Source organism: Pholcus phalangioides, unplaced genomic scaffold (assembly GCF_987345545.1).
Source record: "Pholcus phalangioides strain wild (caught in Gottingen) unplaced genomic scaffold, Ppha-v1.0 ptg000039l_1, whole genome shotgun sequence".
In the NCBI taxonomy this organism is placed as follows: Eukaryota; Metazoa; Arthropoda; class Arachnida; order Araneae; family Pholcidae; genus Pholcus; species Pholcus phalangioides.
This window is the reverse complement of record NW_028301625.1, coordinates 10,306,709-10,322,108: the sequence shown is the minus strand read 5'-3', so window position 1 is coordinate 10,322,108 and position 15,400 is coordinate 10,306,709. Positions and strand designations below refer to the sequence as shown.

Genomic DNA, 15,400 nt, shown 5'->3' with positions numbered 1-15,400 from the left:
TGGTTTTCAAAAAGTAATCCACAAAAAAAAAATCTCTGAAGGTATGCAGGAAATATTTCGGATCATGTCCACTCAATATATTTTTTTGCACTAATTTCTGAGGTCATACTTCATAATTTCATTTCTTCATTTGCTTCCAAGTATCTAACTTGTGTTCCAGAAGTTGAGTTTTGTGTTATGTATTTTGAAGCAATCCGCTAAACATAAGCCTGCATTGCAGTCTGGGCATCGGCACACCATGTGATTTTATTTCTAGCAGAGCGCACTTGGCATCTTCTTTGAGAATATTGTACTTCTGGTAGGTCAGCTGTATCTTTTCAATGAAGTGCCTTTCGATCAAATGGCATAGTGACAGGTTTATGGGTGGTTTCCTTATACTCTAGGTGTTCATGGTTGTTCCCTATTTTTCGAGGAGCTGTCAAATTAGCTTAAGATGAAATTTTAGATCTACCTTATTTTAACAGTTATTGAATATTACTAGCATGTAATGAATGGAGACATTCAGTAGTCACCTAAATAATTTCATGTACCATTTCTTGTTGTTTTTTTTTTTTGCATTCTTATAAGTATGGCTGAAGCTTTTGATCTTCCAAATCAACTCCTCCCATTGCTATGTTACATTCTAAAATGCATTCTGGTGTACATTTTTCATCCTTCATTTGAAAGTTATTGCAGTGGAAGGTTGCAATATATTACTGGCATTTTATCCTTCTACTTCATGACCATAATTTTATTACAAACTTTTGAAATATGCTTTCCATTCCTCAACTTTTGGATTTTTACCTCTTTTGGGGAACAGTTTTTTCCATAAAGTTCTAGCAACATTTGTTCAGCGATTCAATAAAAACTTGACCAAATCAGGTGAGTTATAATAGTTATTCAACCATAATGAATAGTCTCTTTCAAATAAAGATTGAACTAATTTTATGAGAATCGAAGATGTCTTGAGCCCATCTGGAGTTTCTGTATTATTGTCCTTTTCTTTTATACTTTTCTTTGTGGGCCATTGCTCATCTGGACTTTTGAAGAGCAAGAGGTGTCGCATCTCTTACATTTTTGTTAGGTTTATCTTGCTTAGAGAATACCTGTTTGTGTAGTCCAAGGGAATGATTATGTTGACTCATCTTGTAAGAGGCAAAGCTAGTCAGATATTCAAAAGGCAAGATGGCACAGCAGATAAAAAATCTTAACTGAGAGAGTAAAGTGAGACAAGACGTACAACATACTATGATCCCGGCAGAGGGGTTAGAGAAACTATAGAGAACATTGAGAAAGAGATTTTTCTGGTTATGCCGATGCAAACTTTAGGCAGAAAAGTTAACTGTCTCCTTTGTGAATCAAACCTGAGTCCTCTCTTGTATGTCAAGAGGAGCAAGTGTGCTACCTATACACCAGGGTTTGCTGATTTAATCATGATTAAAATCACAATTTAAATCACTTGATTAAAAAAAAAATCATTCATTCAAATCGCAAAATTAAATGCTGAATTATATTGCATATTTTTTCCATCTAATCTATCATTGTTAACCCTTCAAGCGCTGATTCACAAATTTAGTCAAGGGCAATGATTATGGTACGACTCATCTTCTAGGAGGCCAAGGCTAGCTGTAGATATTCAGAAAGCGAGATAGGCACAGCAGAAAAAAATCTTATCCAATAGTGGAACAAGTACGGAGATCCACAAATGGTGGCTGCCGCCTGTGACGTGCCATGTACTGAGATCCATGCAGAGGGGTTAATGATTATTAAATTTGTTTCAATTAATGAGCAGTCAGTTAATTTAAATATAAAAAAATCTGAGATTTTTTTCTATTTTTTTAAATCATTTTTTTTCATACCCTGCTTGTTTGACTCCCTAGATAATGTAATTGGTGTCTGAATTGGTAAATGCTTGTTTAATCAGTACTTTTCTTATTTCTTATACAGTTCAGCAAGCTCTTATGTTAAAAGAGCATTGATTTTTTTTTTTTTTTTTTTTTTTTTTTGAAAAGAAATATATATATATACTTTTGCTTTATCTAGTGCTATGCTAATCATGTGAGTTTTATAGATAAGTAGATAAATGTTAATACTGTTGCATCAATGTCTGTTTATGCAGCTTCGAGAATATGTCAGAGATCTTAAAGTTTTGCTTGATAATGGAGGCGATGCTGATGACATCAATGTCAAGATTGAAGAGTACATGAATGAGGTAAAATTTTTCATGAATTTTTTTTTTTTCTGGACATTGGAAAAGTATTCAAGCAATATTTGTTATGCTTAAAATAATCATAAAAATATGCTTTTAAATTTTCAATCCTCGTGAGGTTTGTTAAAAAAAATACAAAACAGTTCTCAGTAAAAGAAATTGATTCTTTTGTATGGTTTTTTTCTTTTTTGATTCTTATGACAAAAGCAGACCTGCCAATGTTCCAGGTTTAGGTGTGAGACTTTGGATTTTTACCTTTTCTCCAGCTCTGGAAAAAAGTTAATGGAAATTTCTCCCAATTTTAGCCAAAAATTATATTTTCCTCTCAATTTCAGCGAAGAAATTACGAGCGTTAAGTGTGCGTGTCATTTTTGAGAAAAAAAGAATAAACTAGAGTTGACGAATGGGTAGTCAGGGTTCGCACATCCTTACAAACTCCTTAAAAAGTCCTAACTTTTCATTTCTCTCTGGAAGGGCCCTTATAACTCCTTACTTTTTGCAGCCCCTCCTGAAAAAGTCCTTATTTTTTTCTCTGAAGGGATGATCTATCTTAGAATAGGCATTCCCCATGGTGATGAATAGCATTGCCTAGAAAAATAAGAAGCTTCCCCGGAATATAAAGAGGGAAAAAAGTAAAAAAACCCTCCTTTGTAATAGGAAACGTGAAAGCAGGGGATGGGATTGGAACATCCAATAGTTGATCATTAGGGTGGGTCAAAAAATTAAATACACATTCTTTAAGGGGCACAGCGATAAAAAGGTGCTAAATAGTCTCAAAATAACACTTGTGATTTTTTTTTTTTTTACATTCTGATTAGTGTAACTGCCTCCGGATTGATATCAATTTTTTGATTTTTTCGATATTTTCAATTTTTTTTCAAGATAGGTTTCAGTTAGGGTTTTGACCAGCTACATTACTTTCTACAAACATAGACAATTCGTCAGGTTGTAGGTGTGAGGGGTGGATGGGTGGGTATAGTAGGGGAGAGTCAAGACCCTACACGTGCGTGGTTCACGGAACCTTTGCTCCCGATATTTCGCCTCCGACATCTCGCCCCTGGCACGTTTCGTCCCCAGTACATTTGGCCCCCGGAAATTTTGCCCCTGACATCTCACCCCGGTACATTTAGCCCCCGGAAATTTCGCCCTGGACATTTCACACCGGGAATTTTGCCCTGACCTTTCGCCTGCCCTGACCATATCAGTGACCTAGTGAGTGACCATATCAGTGACTCAGTAAGTAATCAAGTAAATCGGAAATTTATCTCTGATATTTCGCCAGCCCTTATCGTACGTGTGACTGTATGAGTGAACATATGAATGATGGTACAAGTGACCAAGTGAGTGACCACATGAGTGATCAAGTGAGTTGGACATTTATTCGTGACATTTTGCTTCCCCTGATCGCATGAGTGACCAAGTGAATGAATACATGAGTGATCGAGTGAATTGAAAATTTATCCCCGGACATTTCACCTGCCCTGACCACATGAGTGACCCAGTGAGTGATCATATGAGTTACTCAGTGAGTAATCAAGTGAATCGGAAATTGACCCCCTGTCATTTTGCCTACCTTGGCCGTACGCGTGACCGTATGAGTGAATATATGAATGATAGTGTGAGTGACCACACCGGTGTGAGTCGTAAATTTGGGAAAAATATTTTATGCTTAAACTGAAAATTCCAAATTCTTAGAATCCATTAAAGTGTGAGTCACTTGGTCTTTCAGTGCTACGTAACCACCTATAAAAAGGGAGGGGATGAGGAGGATCATCTTTGCAGACAAAACTTCACCCTCGCACTTTGCCAATCACTCAATTGCTCACTGGGTCAATCATACGGTCATTCACTTTATCAATCTTTCAGTCACTCATGCAGTCATTCACTTTATCAATCTTTCGGTCACTCATGCAGTAACTCCCTTGGTCACTCACACGGTCAGTCCCTTGATCACTCACACCGTCACTCACCTGGTCACATACAGTCACTCACTTGGTCACTCATGCGGTCAGTCACTTTGTCACTCATACGGTTAATCACTCAGTCTCTCCCTTGATCACTCATATGGTTAATCACTCAGTCTCTCCCTTGATCACTCATATGCTCAATCACTCAGTCACTCGCAAATTTATTCAAGCATTCACTCTGTCTTTCATTCCGTCAGTCACTCGGTCACTCATGCGCTCAATCATTCACTAGGAAACTTACAAAATTATTTAATTAGCCACTCACTTGGTTACTCATTCGGTCAGTCACTTATTCACTCAAACGCTCCATCGCTCAATTCCTCCCTTTGTCACTGACACGGTCAATCCCACTATCACTCACTTGATCACTCGGCCACTCATACGGTTAATTACTCAGTCTCTCCTTTGGTCACTCATATACTCAATCACTCAAGTCACTCACTTGGAAACTTACACAAGATTTAATCGGTCACTCGCTCTTGGGCACTCATTCACTCAAATGTTTCATCACTCAGTAACTCCCTTTATCACTGACACAGTCAATCCCTCGATCACTCATGCAGTCATTCACTTGGTCACTCATACGTCCATTCAGTCAGTCACTCGGTCAGTCCTACGGTTAATCCCTCGATCACTCACTTGATCGCTCATGAGGTCATTCATTTGGTCACTCATACGGCCATTCGGTCAGTCACATGGTCACTCATACGGTCATTCACTCATGAAGTCAATTGCACACTAATTGATACGGTCACTCACGTGGTGAGTCATTCTGCAACTCGATTAGTCATTTGTACGGTCACTAACGCACTCCTACAGTCCATTTCACACTCACTTGGTCACTCATATGGTCACTCGATCACTCACACAGTCAATCACTCATACGTTCAGGGCAAGTGAAATGTCAGGTGTGAATTTTTCGGGGTCAAACACGCCGGGGCGAAATTTCCGGGGGTCAAATGTAACGGGGACGAAACGTTCCAGGGGCAAGATGTCGGGGGCGAAAGTTCCGAATCCCCACGTGCGTATGCGACCCCCATGTTTCCCGGTATAATTCCTGCTGAAATAAAGTGAGGTTGTGTCTCGCTCGTTTGTGCCATTTTCATCATGGATCGTACTCGTTCAAAGTGGAAATGTCTGTTATTTCGTGATTCAAGTGACATTAAATGCAATATGTTACCAACCTACGAAGATGTTATGAAGTTCTATGAGTGGAACCAACATAAGATAAAACATGATAATGAAACTAATGAAGGGCCCACGTATAAAGAACTAGAGGACATTGTTGTGGCAAAAATTGAAATATGGTCAAGAGCTTCCATTACTTCTGTCCAACACGAATGAGTAAAAGCGATGTTAAAGATGTATCATTTATGAAATACAAAAATCTTTTAAAATAACACCCTAAAATACCAAAGAAGCAATTAGAAAAGTTTTGTCATAAGTTACTGTTTGACATTTATTTCATCCTGCAAGTGAAAGAACATCGAAGAGTGTATTTGCCCCAAATACAAAAAAATTACCTGTCAGAGAGAAAAGCTTCCTAATCGACCAACGAGCGACCAAAGTCCTACAAATAACTGCTTTATACTTTGACGGTCCCCCCGAAGGAATAAAACTTTAATTATATCAAAAAAGGATAGAAAAAATGTAGAGACGAGAGTATTGTTGAAGAGCATATTCCATTGATAATGGAACCAGCATCGAAGCACCCGCTCTTGGCACATCTGAATGCATAGAACAAGCAATCTTTGATTTCTTCTTGGAATCAGAAATATCTATGGAGTCTTTAGTGGCAAGTTGGGTGTGACATGGAACTAATGTGAACATTGGTAAATATGGAGGTGTCATACGTCTGCTTGAAAAAAGGTTAGATAAGCTGTTGCAGTGGATTATCTGTTTACTGCATATGAACAAATTACCATTCTGACACTTGTTTCTACATACTCACGGCAGCACATCGGGACCCAAAACATTTTTCAGGGAGAATCGGCAAAGATATAGAAATATGTGAGAAAAAAACCCAGTGTTCTGCGCGCGTTTCAAGTTATTTCAACAGAGTCACCCAAATTTTCTATTCAAGGTGTAAGCACAGACCAAACATATTTGTACAGAATAATCTCAGCAGTTTCAAAAGCCCTAAGAATTTAACAAACAAATTGCCAGGCAAAATGTCTCGGGCCCAATGGCTAACTTGTGCTAATCAAATTCTACGTTTGTACGTTTTGATGGAATCTCCTTCCGAAAATTTAATGATTCTAGCAACGTATGTCGTCAAGTTTTACGCTCCAACTTGATTTGCTATCAAAACTCATTCTTCCTGTAAAGATAGAACACAGCACCTGTTCAAGCTCATCGCTGCGACTAGGTATTTGCCCGCAGAACTCAAAGGCAAAATATATCCCGTAATTCTCAAAGAAACACTTACTTCGCACACCCTGAAAATTCATTGATCGCCATGCTGAAAGACTGAACCACACATCCGTGAACTAGCAACCCACCGCATTCAGAAAAATAGACTGACTGTTTCAACTTCCTATTGTAAAATTTGATGTATCATCTTACATCGATCTCATTGACTGGCAAAAGTAGAATATATCTGATCCACCAATATTGAAATTCATACCTGACAAAGACATCCAACTGTTTGTCATCCAAAAATCAAGAGAACTGCCTTTACTACACCTGCCATGTCAAACACAAACTACTGAAAACGCAGTCAAGATGGTTACAGAAACTTCAGCCACATTGTGCAAAAGATCTGAGAGAAAAAGCTTCATAAAAAATCAGTCGCGAAACGCTGTGCCAAAATTCGATAGAAAGAAGGGTTTTCGCGCTATTTGAAATATGATGATAATAATGTAAATGCCATTTTTGTAAACTTTTTCTTGTAATGAATAAATTTTATTCATGCAATTTGTATTTGTTTTATAGACACACATTAAAATTTTTTTTTAAACCTTACTGTGAAAAAAGAAAATAAAAAAAAAATTTTTTGCAAGAGCCAAGTATTTTTTTATGAAAGAAACTAGGGCTAGGATTTCTATGACTTTGCTCTTTCTTTTTGCATATTCCACTGTTTTTATGTGATAAAGCAGGGTGGCCAACTTGTCCCTGTTGGAGGGCCAACATATTGGTCAGATGCAGTGTTGCGTGTTGCACCAGGGACAAAACTCTGGTATATAAGCTGCAGCCACCCAGTATGATTGCTTGCATCATGGGCCACAAACATTCCCCATGGCCATTCTCACAGGTGATGGTGAGATTACAGACGAGCTAATGCGCTGCCTAGGAAGGTGTGTGTATTCAATTATAACTATCTGTACTTACTTACGTGCAGCAGTAAGTAATACCGGCTGCTTCTGGCTCCTCACTAAATAGAATTTTTCCGGAGTTTTTGTCAAAGTCGAGAAATCTACTCCGCAAGTCCACAAAAGTCTAGACTTGGAGAAAATTTTTTAGGTTGGCACATCCGATTTTTTCCAAATTTCTCTGCAGCTCATTAGATTCACATGGTTCGTACGGTCCTTGAAGGAAAAAAAGTTCATTTTCAAGGCCTTGAAAATCCACAAGAGCCCTTGAAAAAGAAATTATTTTTAAGAATTCTGCGAGAGTCCTTGAAAAAAAAAACCAGTGTTTTCCAAAATAGTTTCGGCCACTTTTTTTTACTCCATAAGTGACGTCCTTAAAAAAAGTGCAAAGCACAGGGAAAAGCCTTAGCAGCCAATAACCCTGGATAATTGGATTTAAAACATGTTTTTTTTCCCATTATTCTCAAGTCAGGTTATCGTAGGAGCAGGTTTTCTGTGCCACGTGCAAAGTGAATCGCCCAGCGTGACACGCCGTCCACTCACCAAAAAAAAAAAAAAAACAGGTTCGACTGTTTTCGTAGAGAGCGCAACAAGCCTCACCGCAGTGTTTTATGTCGGGCGTGATTGGCAGACTGCTTCTGGAGGAGTCAAATGTGTTGTGCTTCACACGTTTCACCGATCTTCTCTTCATTTTTGTTTTCTTTCACTTCCCTTCATCGAGCTCGATACTTCCCTTCAAACCGGAGCATGCAGACGGCAGAGTAGCTGATGCCAGGGCCGTGAGCTGATGCGCCACGGTAGGAAAACACAAACGCGTAGTGTGATTATGTAACACGTTTCTGTCAATGTCAATCCAGTTCAGTTCATGCATCGCCAAAAACCTATGTTGGAATGTTTTTTCCCTTATTATTCTCTGTGCACAGGGAACCACTCGGCCCGACACAATATGTAAATCGGCAGCGGCATTCTCTCATTCTCACAAGAGCTTGGCTTTATATTGTAGGCTGGTTTTTTCCGCTTGTATGTCAGGATTGTTTTTTTCTCCCTGAGATTGCTGGTTGTTATTTCTCGGCCGTTTTATTATTTTTTTCTATGATCGTAAATGATCTTGGTTTTTTTCCTTGTAACTTTTATGGAATAAAAGCTAGAGTTCAAAATTAACTTCCGATCGTTGTTTTTTTTCTTCAACTCAGTCGGCACGCTCTGGCTCCCAACAACCCACTTCTAGGAAAACCTGACTTTATGGTAGCATGTATCCTGTGATCGTATGTAGACTTATTTGGAGTTATTGGAAGTCATTAAACTTTTGTACTAGGTATTTTTTCTAGAGGACTTGAGAAATCTTAAAGTTTCATAATTTTTTTCAAAAGCCTTTTGGTCCGTAAGTGAGTGAAGTTACTCTCTCTCTCTCTCTGATTAGTGTTACCAAAATATTGATTTTTTTAAATTAAGGAGTGATGTGAAGCGCTTGTACAAGGTTCTTTAAAGAAAGAAAACAAAAAATGAGTGGCAAGTATATGTACTTTTAATTACTTGTGGCTGAAAAATCCCTGCTATCAAGATTGGTTGCTGAGTGTGCCAGACAAAAATGCCGCCAAATGCAAGCTGTGCTTCAATATTGCTTCAGTGGGTGAATCGGCACTTAAATCCATTGGGCTTATGTTACTGGAGGGAGTATGACGCAGGGCCATAACTGGGATTTTTGTATTGTCTTGCCGCCCCCACCAATTCGGAATTTGGTAATTGCCACCCACCCTTTAGTTCCGGCACTGGTATGACGTCAGTGGTCAACATCATTCCTTGTAAGGGGACTGTATAAGGAATTATAGCCCTTATATATAGTGGCTATAATTCTTTGGAAGATCACGTGACCCGTTGAATGTCGGTGCGATCTCTGCTATTTTCTAAATGGCATCCATAGTTGTTTGAAGGAGTTTAAAACAATAAATGAAAGAAATAATTTCAGTATTGATGAAAGTATTGATTCCAAAATTAATGAAAGAAAAAATTACGGAATTAATGAAAAAGAATTCAGCATTGATGAAAGTAATAATTCCAGAATTAATAAAAGACAATTTCAGCATTGATGAAAAAGAGAATTCCAAAATTAATAAAGCAATAATTCCAAAATTAATGAAGGAGATTATTCCAGAATTAATGAAAGATAATTCCAGAATCAATGAAAAAATTCAGCATTAATAAAAAAAAGAATTCAGCATTAATAAAAGAAAGAATTCAGCATTAATAAAAGAAAGAATTCAGCATTAATAAAAGAAAGAATTTCAGCATTACCGAAAGAAACAAATCCAGAATTGATGAAAGCAATTATTCCAGAAGTAATGAAAGAATTCTAAAATTGATGAAAGCAATTATTCCAGAAGTAATGAAAGAATTCTAAAATTGATGAAAGCAATTATTCCAGAAGTAATGAAAGAATTCTAAAATTGATGAAAAATTCCAGAATTAATGAAAAAACTTATTCCAGCATTAACGAAAAAAAATTTCAGCATTAATGAAATAAATAAATTCAGAATTAATGAAATAAATAAATTCAGAATTAATGAAATAAATAAATTCAGAATTAATGAAATAAATAAATTCAGAATTAATGAAATAAATTCAGAATTAATGAAATAAATAAATTCAGAATTAATGAAATAAATTCAGAATTAATGAAATAAATTCAGAATTAATGAAATAAATTCAGAATTAATGAAATAAATAAATTCAGAATTAATGAAAAAAATAATTTAATCTTTTTTCATCTTTATATATAGAAGAGTTCTTTTTTTGGTCTTTAAAAGGGAATTAATTGCAATATTTAGAGACTAAACTGTATGTTTCAATGAGGAAATTGACAGGCACAAACTGTGTTATTCAATGTGTCATGTTTTCCTTGCATTCGTTGTTGCTGCCGTCACTGTAGCTCCATGCTCCCACCAGTAATAAAAGCTTGATGCTTAAATTCCGTATGAAAAGTGAAAAGCATTGCGATTTGGTGAAAATCTGGCTTCATCTTCAAATTTATTGCTCAAGAAACTTCCTGCCGTGAATGATTCCATCAAGCTTGAAAGTGACATTGTTGAAAACAAAATAAACATTTCATTGGAGGTCATGTATTGAAAAATGAAGTTGTGAATGTAGAAATTACACTCATGTCCATAAATTAAGGATAATTCAGAATCACACGGAAATCGAAATCTAAAGTAAAAATTTCACCTGTAGAATTATCACACACATCTGCAAGAATGATATGCAAATTTCAGGAAGCCACCAGATGATGCCAATAGTACGTCACAATGACGAGAGTGTAAGGGGAGGGTGTATAAGGAATGGTGGCAAAGAAGTGAAATTGTTCACAAGAGTTCTGTAAGGCGCTCAGTGCCATAAGCGAATAGTTATGACACAGAGGACGCATGTGGATGATTTTTTACATGGTAGAATTATCGGCCACCTGGAATGTGGGCGTACTCAGATTAAAGTATCCGAGAAACTTGGAATTGCCCAAAGTGTCATCTCTAGGCTTTGGCAACGATTCCAAGATAACGGAAATGTCAGTAGACGTTACAGTACAGGTCGCCCCCCGAGTTACAATGCCGAATGAAGACCGGTATTTGGCAGTAACTGCCAAAAGAAGCAGACAGAGCACAGCATCCGACCTGTTTCTTCAGCTATCTGCAGCCACGGGTACCACAGTTTCAAGGCAAACCGTGTACAGACGTTTGGGAGATATTGGTCTATATGCTCGCAGGCCTGTCAGATGTGTTCCGCTCACGGCAACTCACTGTCGGCAGCTATTAGCCTGGAGTAGAGAACATGCAATGTGAACGTCGTCACAGTGGGCTTGTGTGATGTTTTCCGACGAGTCCAGGTTTAGCTTGCAGTCTGATTCATTGTGGGTAGTTTTGCCCATATGTATTACCACATCAATACAGAAAAACAAGATAAAATACACACAAACCTTGTTACAAAGTCATATTTTTTTTACTTTGTTTATAGATAATTTTGTATTTTCCCTCCCCCATATGGAATATGCTTTTAGGCAGTTTAAAAAAAACTTACTGATTCTATGAGAGAGGCGTATACAGTTGGTAAATTAAAGAATTTTAGTTCAAGCTACAACTGATGATTTAAAATAGTTTTAATTGTATTAATATTCCTCATTGTACATCATTTTACTAAAATTAACTTTACTAAAAATGGAAGAGAGAAATTTTTAGGTCATTCTTCTTGTTTTATAGAGCATATTCTTAGTTTCTTTAGGGCAGAAATACATTTTTTATGAGCATTTTCAAGCAGTGTTTAGGTTGAAAAGTCCTAGCCCTAGTAATCACTTAAGATTTTGGATTCTAATGCAATTTTTTGTATTTGCTATGGATGCATGAGATTTGTCAATTCCTTTTCTAATATTTTCCCATACTTATTGTGCTCATTTGGTATTATTTGTAATTTGCTATTTTATATGTGTGTGTATTTAGTCTTGGTATGCATATAATCAAAATATTGTGTCCCTTATTCCAGCTGTATCGTATTATATCAATATGCCTTGGGATGCCTCCTGATGATTTTATTTGGGAATATTATGATAAAAACAAGTCATATGCTTCTGTTGGTCCTATCACGCCTTTGAAGTTCTATTCTGATTATGTGAAGCCTCATTGTGATCCAGAAAACAAAGTAAGTTTTTTCTTCAAATTTTTTTGTGGACAATTATATTTAGAAAAGTTTCATTTTTTAGAACTTTTTATTCTAAAATAAAGTTACCCTTATAAGCACGTGCCTATAAAAATTTCTTAAACTGTGAAATTTAAAGAATATATGGTCAATGACATATCCTGTACATAGCCTATGCTTTTATTTATCATAATTTGATTTGGAGTGCCAAACATTATACAGTAATCCACATAAGTGTAAGTCCTCTTACAGGGTGTTTATGATCATGGAAAAGTCACGAAGTCATGGAATAAGAAAAATGCTGTGGAAGTCGCAAAAAAGTAATAAAATTAAATAAAAAGTTTGAGCGAAGGTCACAGATTTTTTACATTAAAAAATTTTTTTCCTTGCACTCTATTTCCTCCCTAAAATCTGGGCTTATTTTGAAGCTGTGGTATTCTATATTTTTTTTATTCCTTGGTTTCTTTTCTCCACCTTTTTTCACCTGCGGCTCCAACAGCAGTCCAACAAAGCATCGCTTTAAAGCAGTCATCGCTACACATCAGTAACACCAGCTTCGGTGAATCCGCCGCCCTAGGAGCCGCGGAGCATACCTTTAGAACTACTGTTGTATTTGGATAATGTTCGAAATAACCACTTCAAATGACCATAATAACCACTATTTTAAACAGACTTTTCGGATATCGCAAAGCTGCATCAAGTAAGCATCTTTAATACCATGGGTGTGAAGTTATTAGAATTAATGGGAGAGCTTACACCCAATATTAATATAGGTATTATGGAGATGGGGGCAAACATTGGGAAGGTGCATGAGCCCATAAGCGGAAATATCTCCCCCATCATTAAAGATGCACGCGGGTAACCCAACGACTAATCATTATCAGGATTCCCACCCCAGACCATCAAGTCTATCTCTGCGTATTGGCTGATGCCATTGTTGACAGGACTCCCTTACGAGTGGTGGGGGGAGGGAAGATGATGCTGGTTGATGATGAGTCTTTTTTTCTTTTCAAAGAAGGATAATGCTTTGTCTACCCAGACCTCAGCCAGCCAACAGCAGCTGTAGTAAACTACTGGTGTTGCCCCCAGCCTCGCAGCTATACGTGGTGGGAAGCGGAGGCTCCATGGAAGAGTAAAAAGAAAAAAAAGGAGGGGGGAAAAGTTTTCTTTTTAAAAAAAAGCAAGGGAAAACAGATGCAAGATCTAAGTGAGGTGAATGGGGGGGGGGGGGGAACCAGTCTCTCCAAAAAATTTTGGGCATCCCCAGGGACACATGCTTTCAATTTTTGTGAGTTCTTTTTCAAAATTTTGGGTATTTGACGCATTATAATGCGTCAATGGCATCTGTGATGAGAAAGGACACCATTTTTCCCCCCACAAAAAGGAAAAACATTTTTTTTTAATTTATCATTCATTTGTTTTTTAATCCTGTCAGTTTTTACTGATCAGCAATAGTGAACGACAAAATTGTGCAGTATATGCATGTAATAAGATGAGGGAGTTTGAGAAAAGACAAATTTCTGACTATAATAGGGTTATTGATAGAATTGGCAAATTGTTTGTCATTAATTGTGATTCGACCAGGGACGGTTTTGGACATTTTTCAAGTGTGAGTGAATATTTTAGTTTTAAACATCATCCCTTTTCTTCAGTTGGTGCCCTAAAATATCTACCTCCTTCAGTTGGCGCCTTCTGCATAGTTTGCAGGATTCAAGATCCGGCCCTGGTTGCGACGCGACATTTAAGCAGAATTTAAAGGAATACAGCAATGTTTCTCAAAGTGTCTCAAACAGACAAGGAGACCATAAAGCAAGATTAAATGAGCACGCTCGCTGTGTTAAGAATCAAGAATGTGAAATATCTACCATTGTCTTGCTCACTGTTGGCAAGAGAGACATAGATTTAAATTTCAGGAAACGAGAGTTTTTCACAAAGTCAAGTCTACAGTTGATTTAGATTTCTACGAAGACATATATTCGGACCTTCAAAAATATATTAGTAAATGATAAATCTACACCACACTGATCACAATGTCATTGCTTAAATTCATTACAAGCGGGAATTCTAAGAAAATGTTTGTATAGACCAATCAGATAGTTCCATTCCGTAAGGGTCCAATCTGGACGCAACATTACTATCACACGTAGGGCTCTCAGCTTCATTCTGACCATGACGTTTGAAGTGAACAGATGTACTTTTTTCTGCTGAGCAACCGAGAGTTACAATTTGGTATTCAACCCAAGTGGGATGCTCAGTCAGCATGATTAGTGATTAAATATTTTTTCCTCTGAAAACGACACCCATTGTGTATCGAAATGTATTAGGAGTTTTTGTATTTTTTGTGTATTTGCCTTGTTCGTTGGAGACTTCTTAATAAAACTTAAATATCTATAAAGTGCAGAGGTATACACCTCATTTTATAGCATTTGGCTATCAATTTATTACCATACTGTAAATATTTTTGAATAACAATTATTAATATAATTTTTAATTTCAGATTTGTTTTGTTCATGACCCTCGTGTTGATCATCCATTTGAAAAAACATACACTGTAGATTGCTTAGGAAATATGGTTGGAGGTGACAAAGTTATCTACTTGAACCTAAAAATGAATCAATTTTTGAAGTATGTTGTAGAATCCATAAAGCATAATGAGGTGAGTATTCATATAATATTTTATTTTAAAGAAATGATTAATTAGAAAGTTATTATATAAATGTAATAAAAAATAATGATAAAGTTCAAATCTGTTACAATGAGCATGGGGGGGCTAAATATTTGGATTTATTTTATAGGGATTAGCTGTTACATAATCTGTTGCTGAATCTCTTGGCTTTATGCTGGAAAATATGGTGTGTTCTAGGTACGATGCATAAACTTTTGAGTATTTTCAAAAGATTAAATTAAAACTTATCTTTATAGGTTATGTCATTGCATAAGTCCTCTGTTTGATTTGTTTTTTATGATAAATCCCAAGTATGGATGGTGAAAACTGATCAGAATGGCTATTGCTTGTTGGAAGCACTCACGAATACTGAAAATTTAAACATAAAATGGACAAAGTTGTATACAGTGGAATCTGTATGAAACTGGAAGGGACTGAAATAATTTTCCATTTTAGAGAAGTTTCTGTTTTTTAAGGTGCACATCAAAGCATTAGTCATCAGTGGGACTATCAATTTATTCCATTCAAGACAGGTTTCCATCTCATACAGTGCCTGTCTTAGGTTTCACTTTATATTAAAAAAGAAATTCAAGTC

At 36.7% G+C, this 15,400-nt stretch overlaps 1 protein-coding gene across 2 annotated transcripts in view; it reads left to right on the top strand.

Moving 5' to 3' along the window:
• The window catches only part of LOC149065559 (bleomycin hydrolase), a 60,606-nt gene that overhangs the window by 20,334 nt on the left and 24,872 nt on the right, over positions 1-15,400 (top strand). For both annotated transcript variants that reach the window (XM_089254025.1, XM_089254026.1), the window contains exons 5-7: positions 2,099-2,191; positions 11,988-12,143; positions 14,638-14,796. In XM_089254025.1, the coding sequence (XP_089110151.1) occupies positions 2,099-2,191; positions 11,988-12,143; positions 14,638-14,796 (408 nt within the window). The remainder of the gene's footprint in view (positions 1-2,098; positions 2,192-11,987; positions 12,144-14,637; positions 14,797-15,400) is intronic.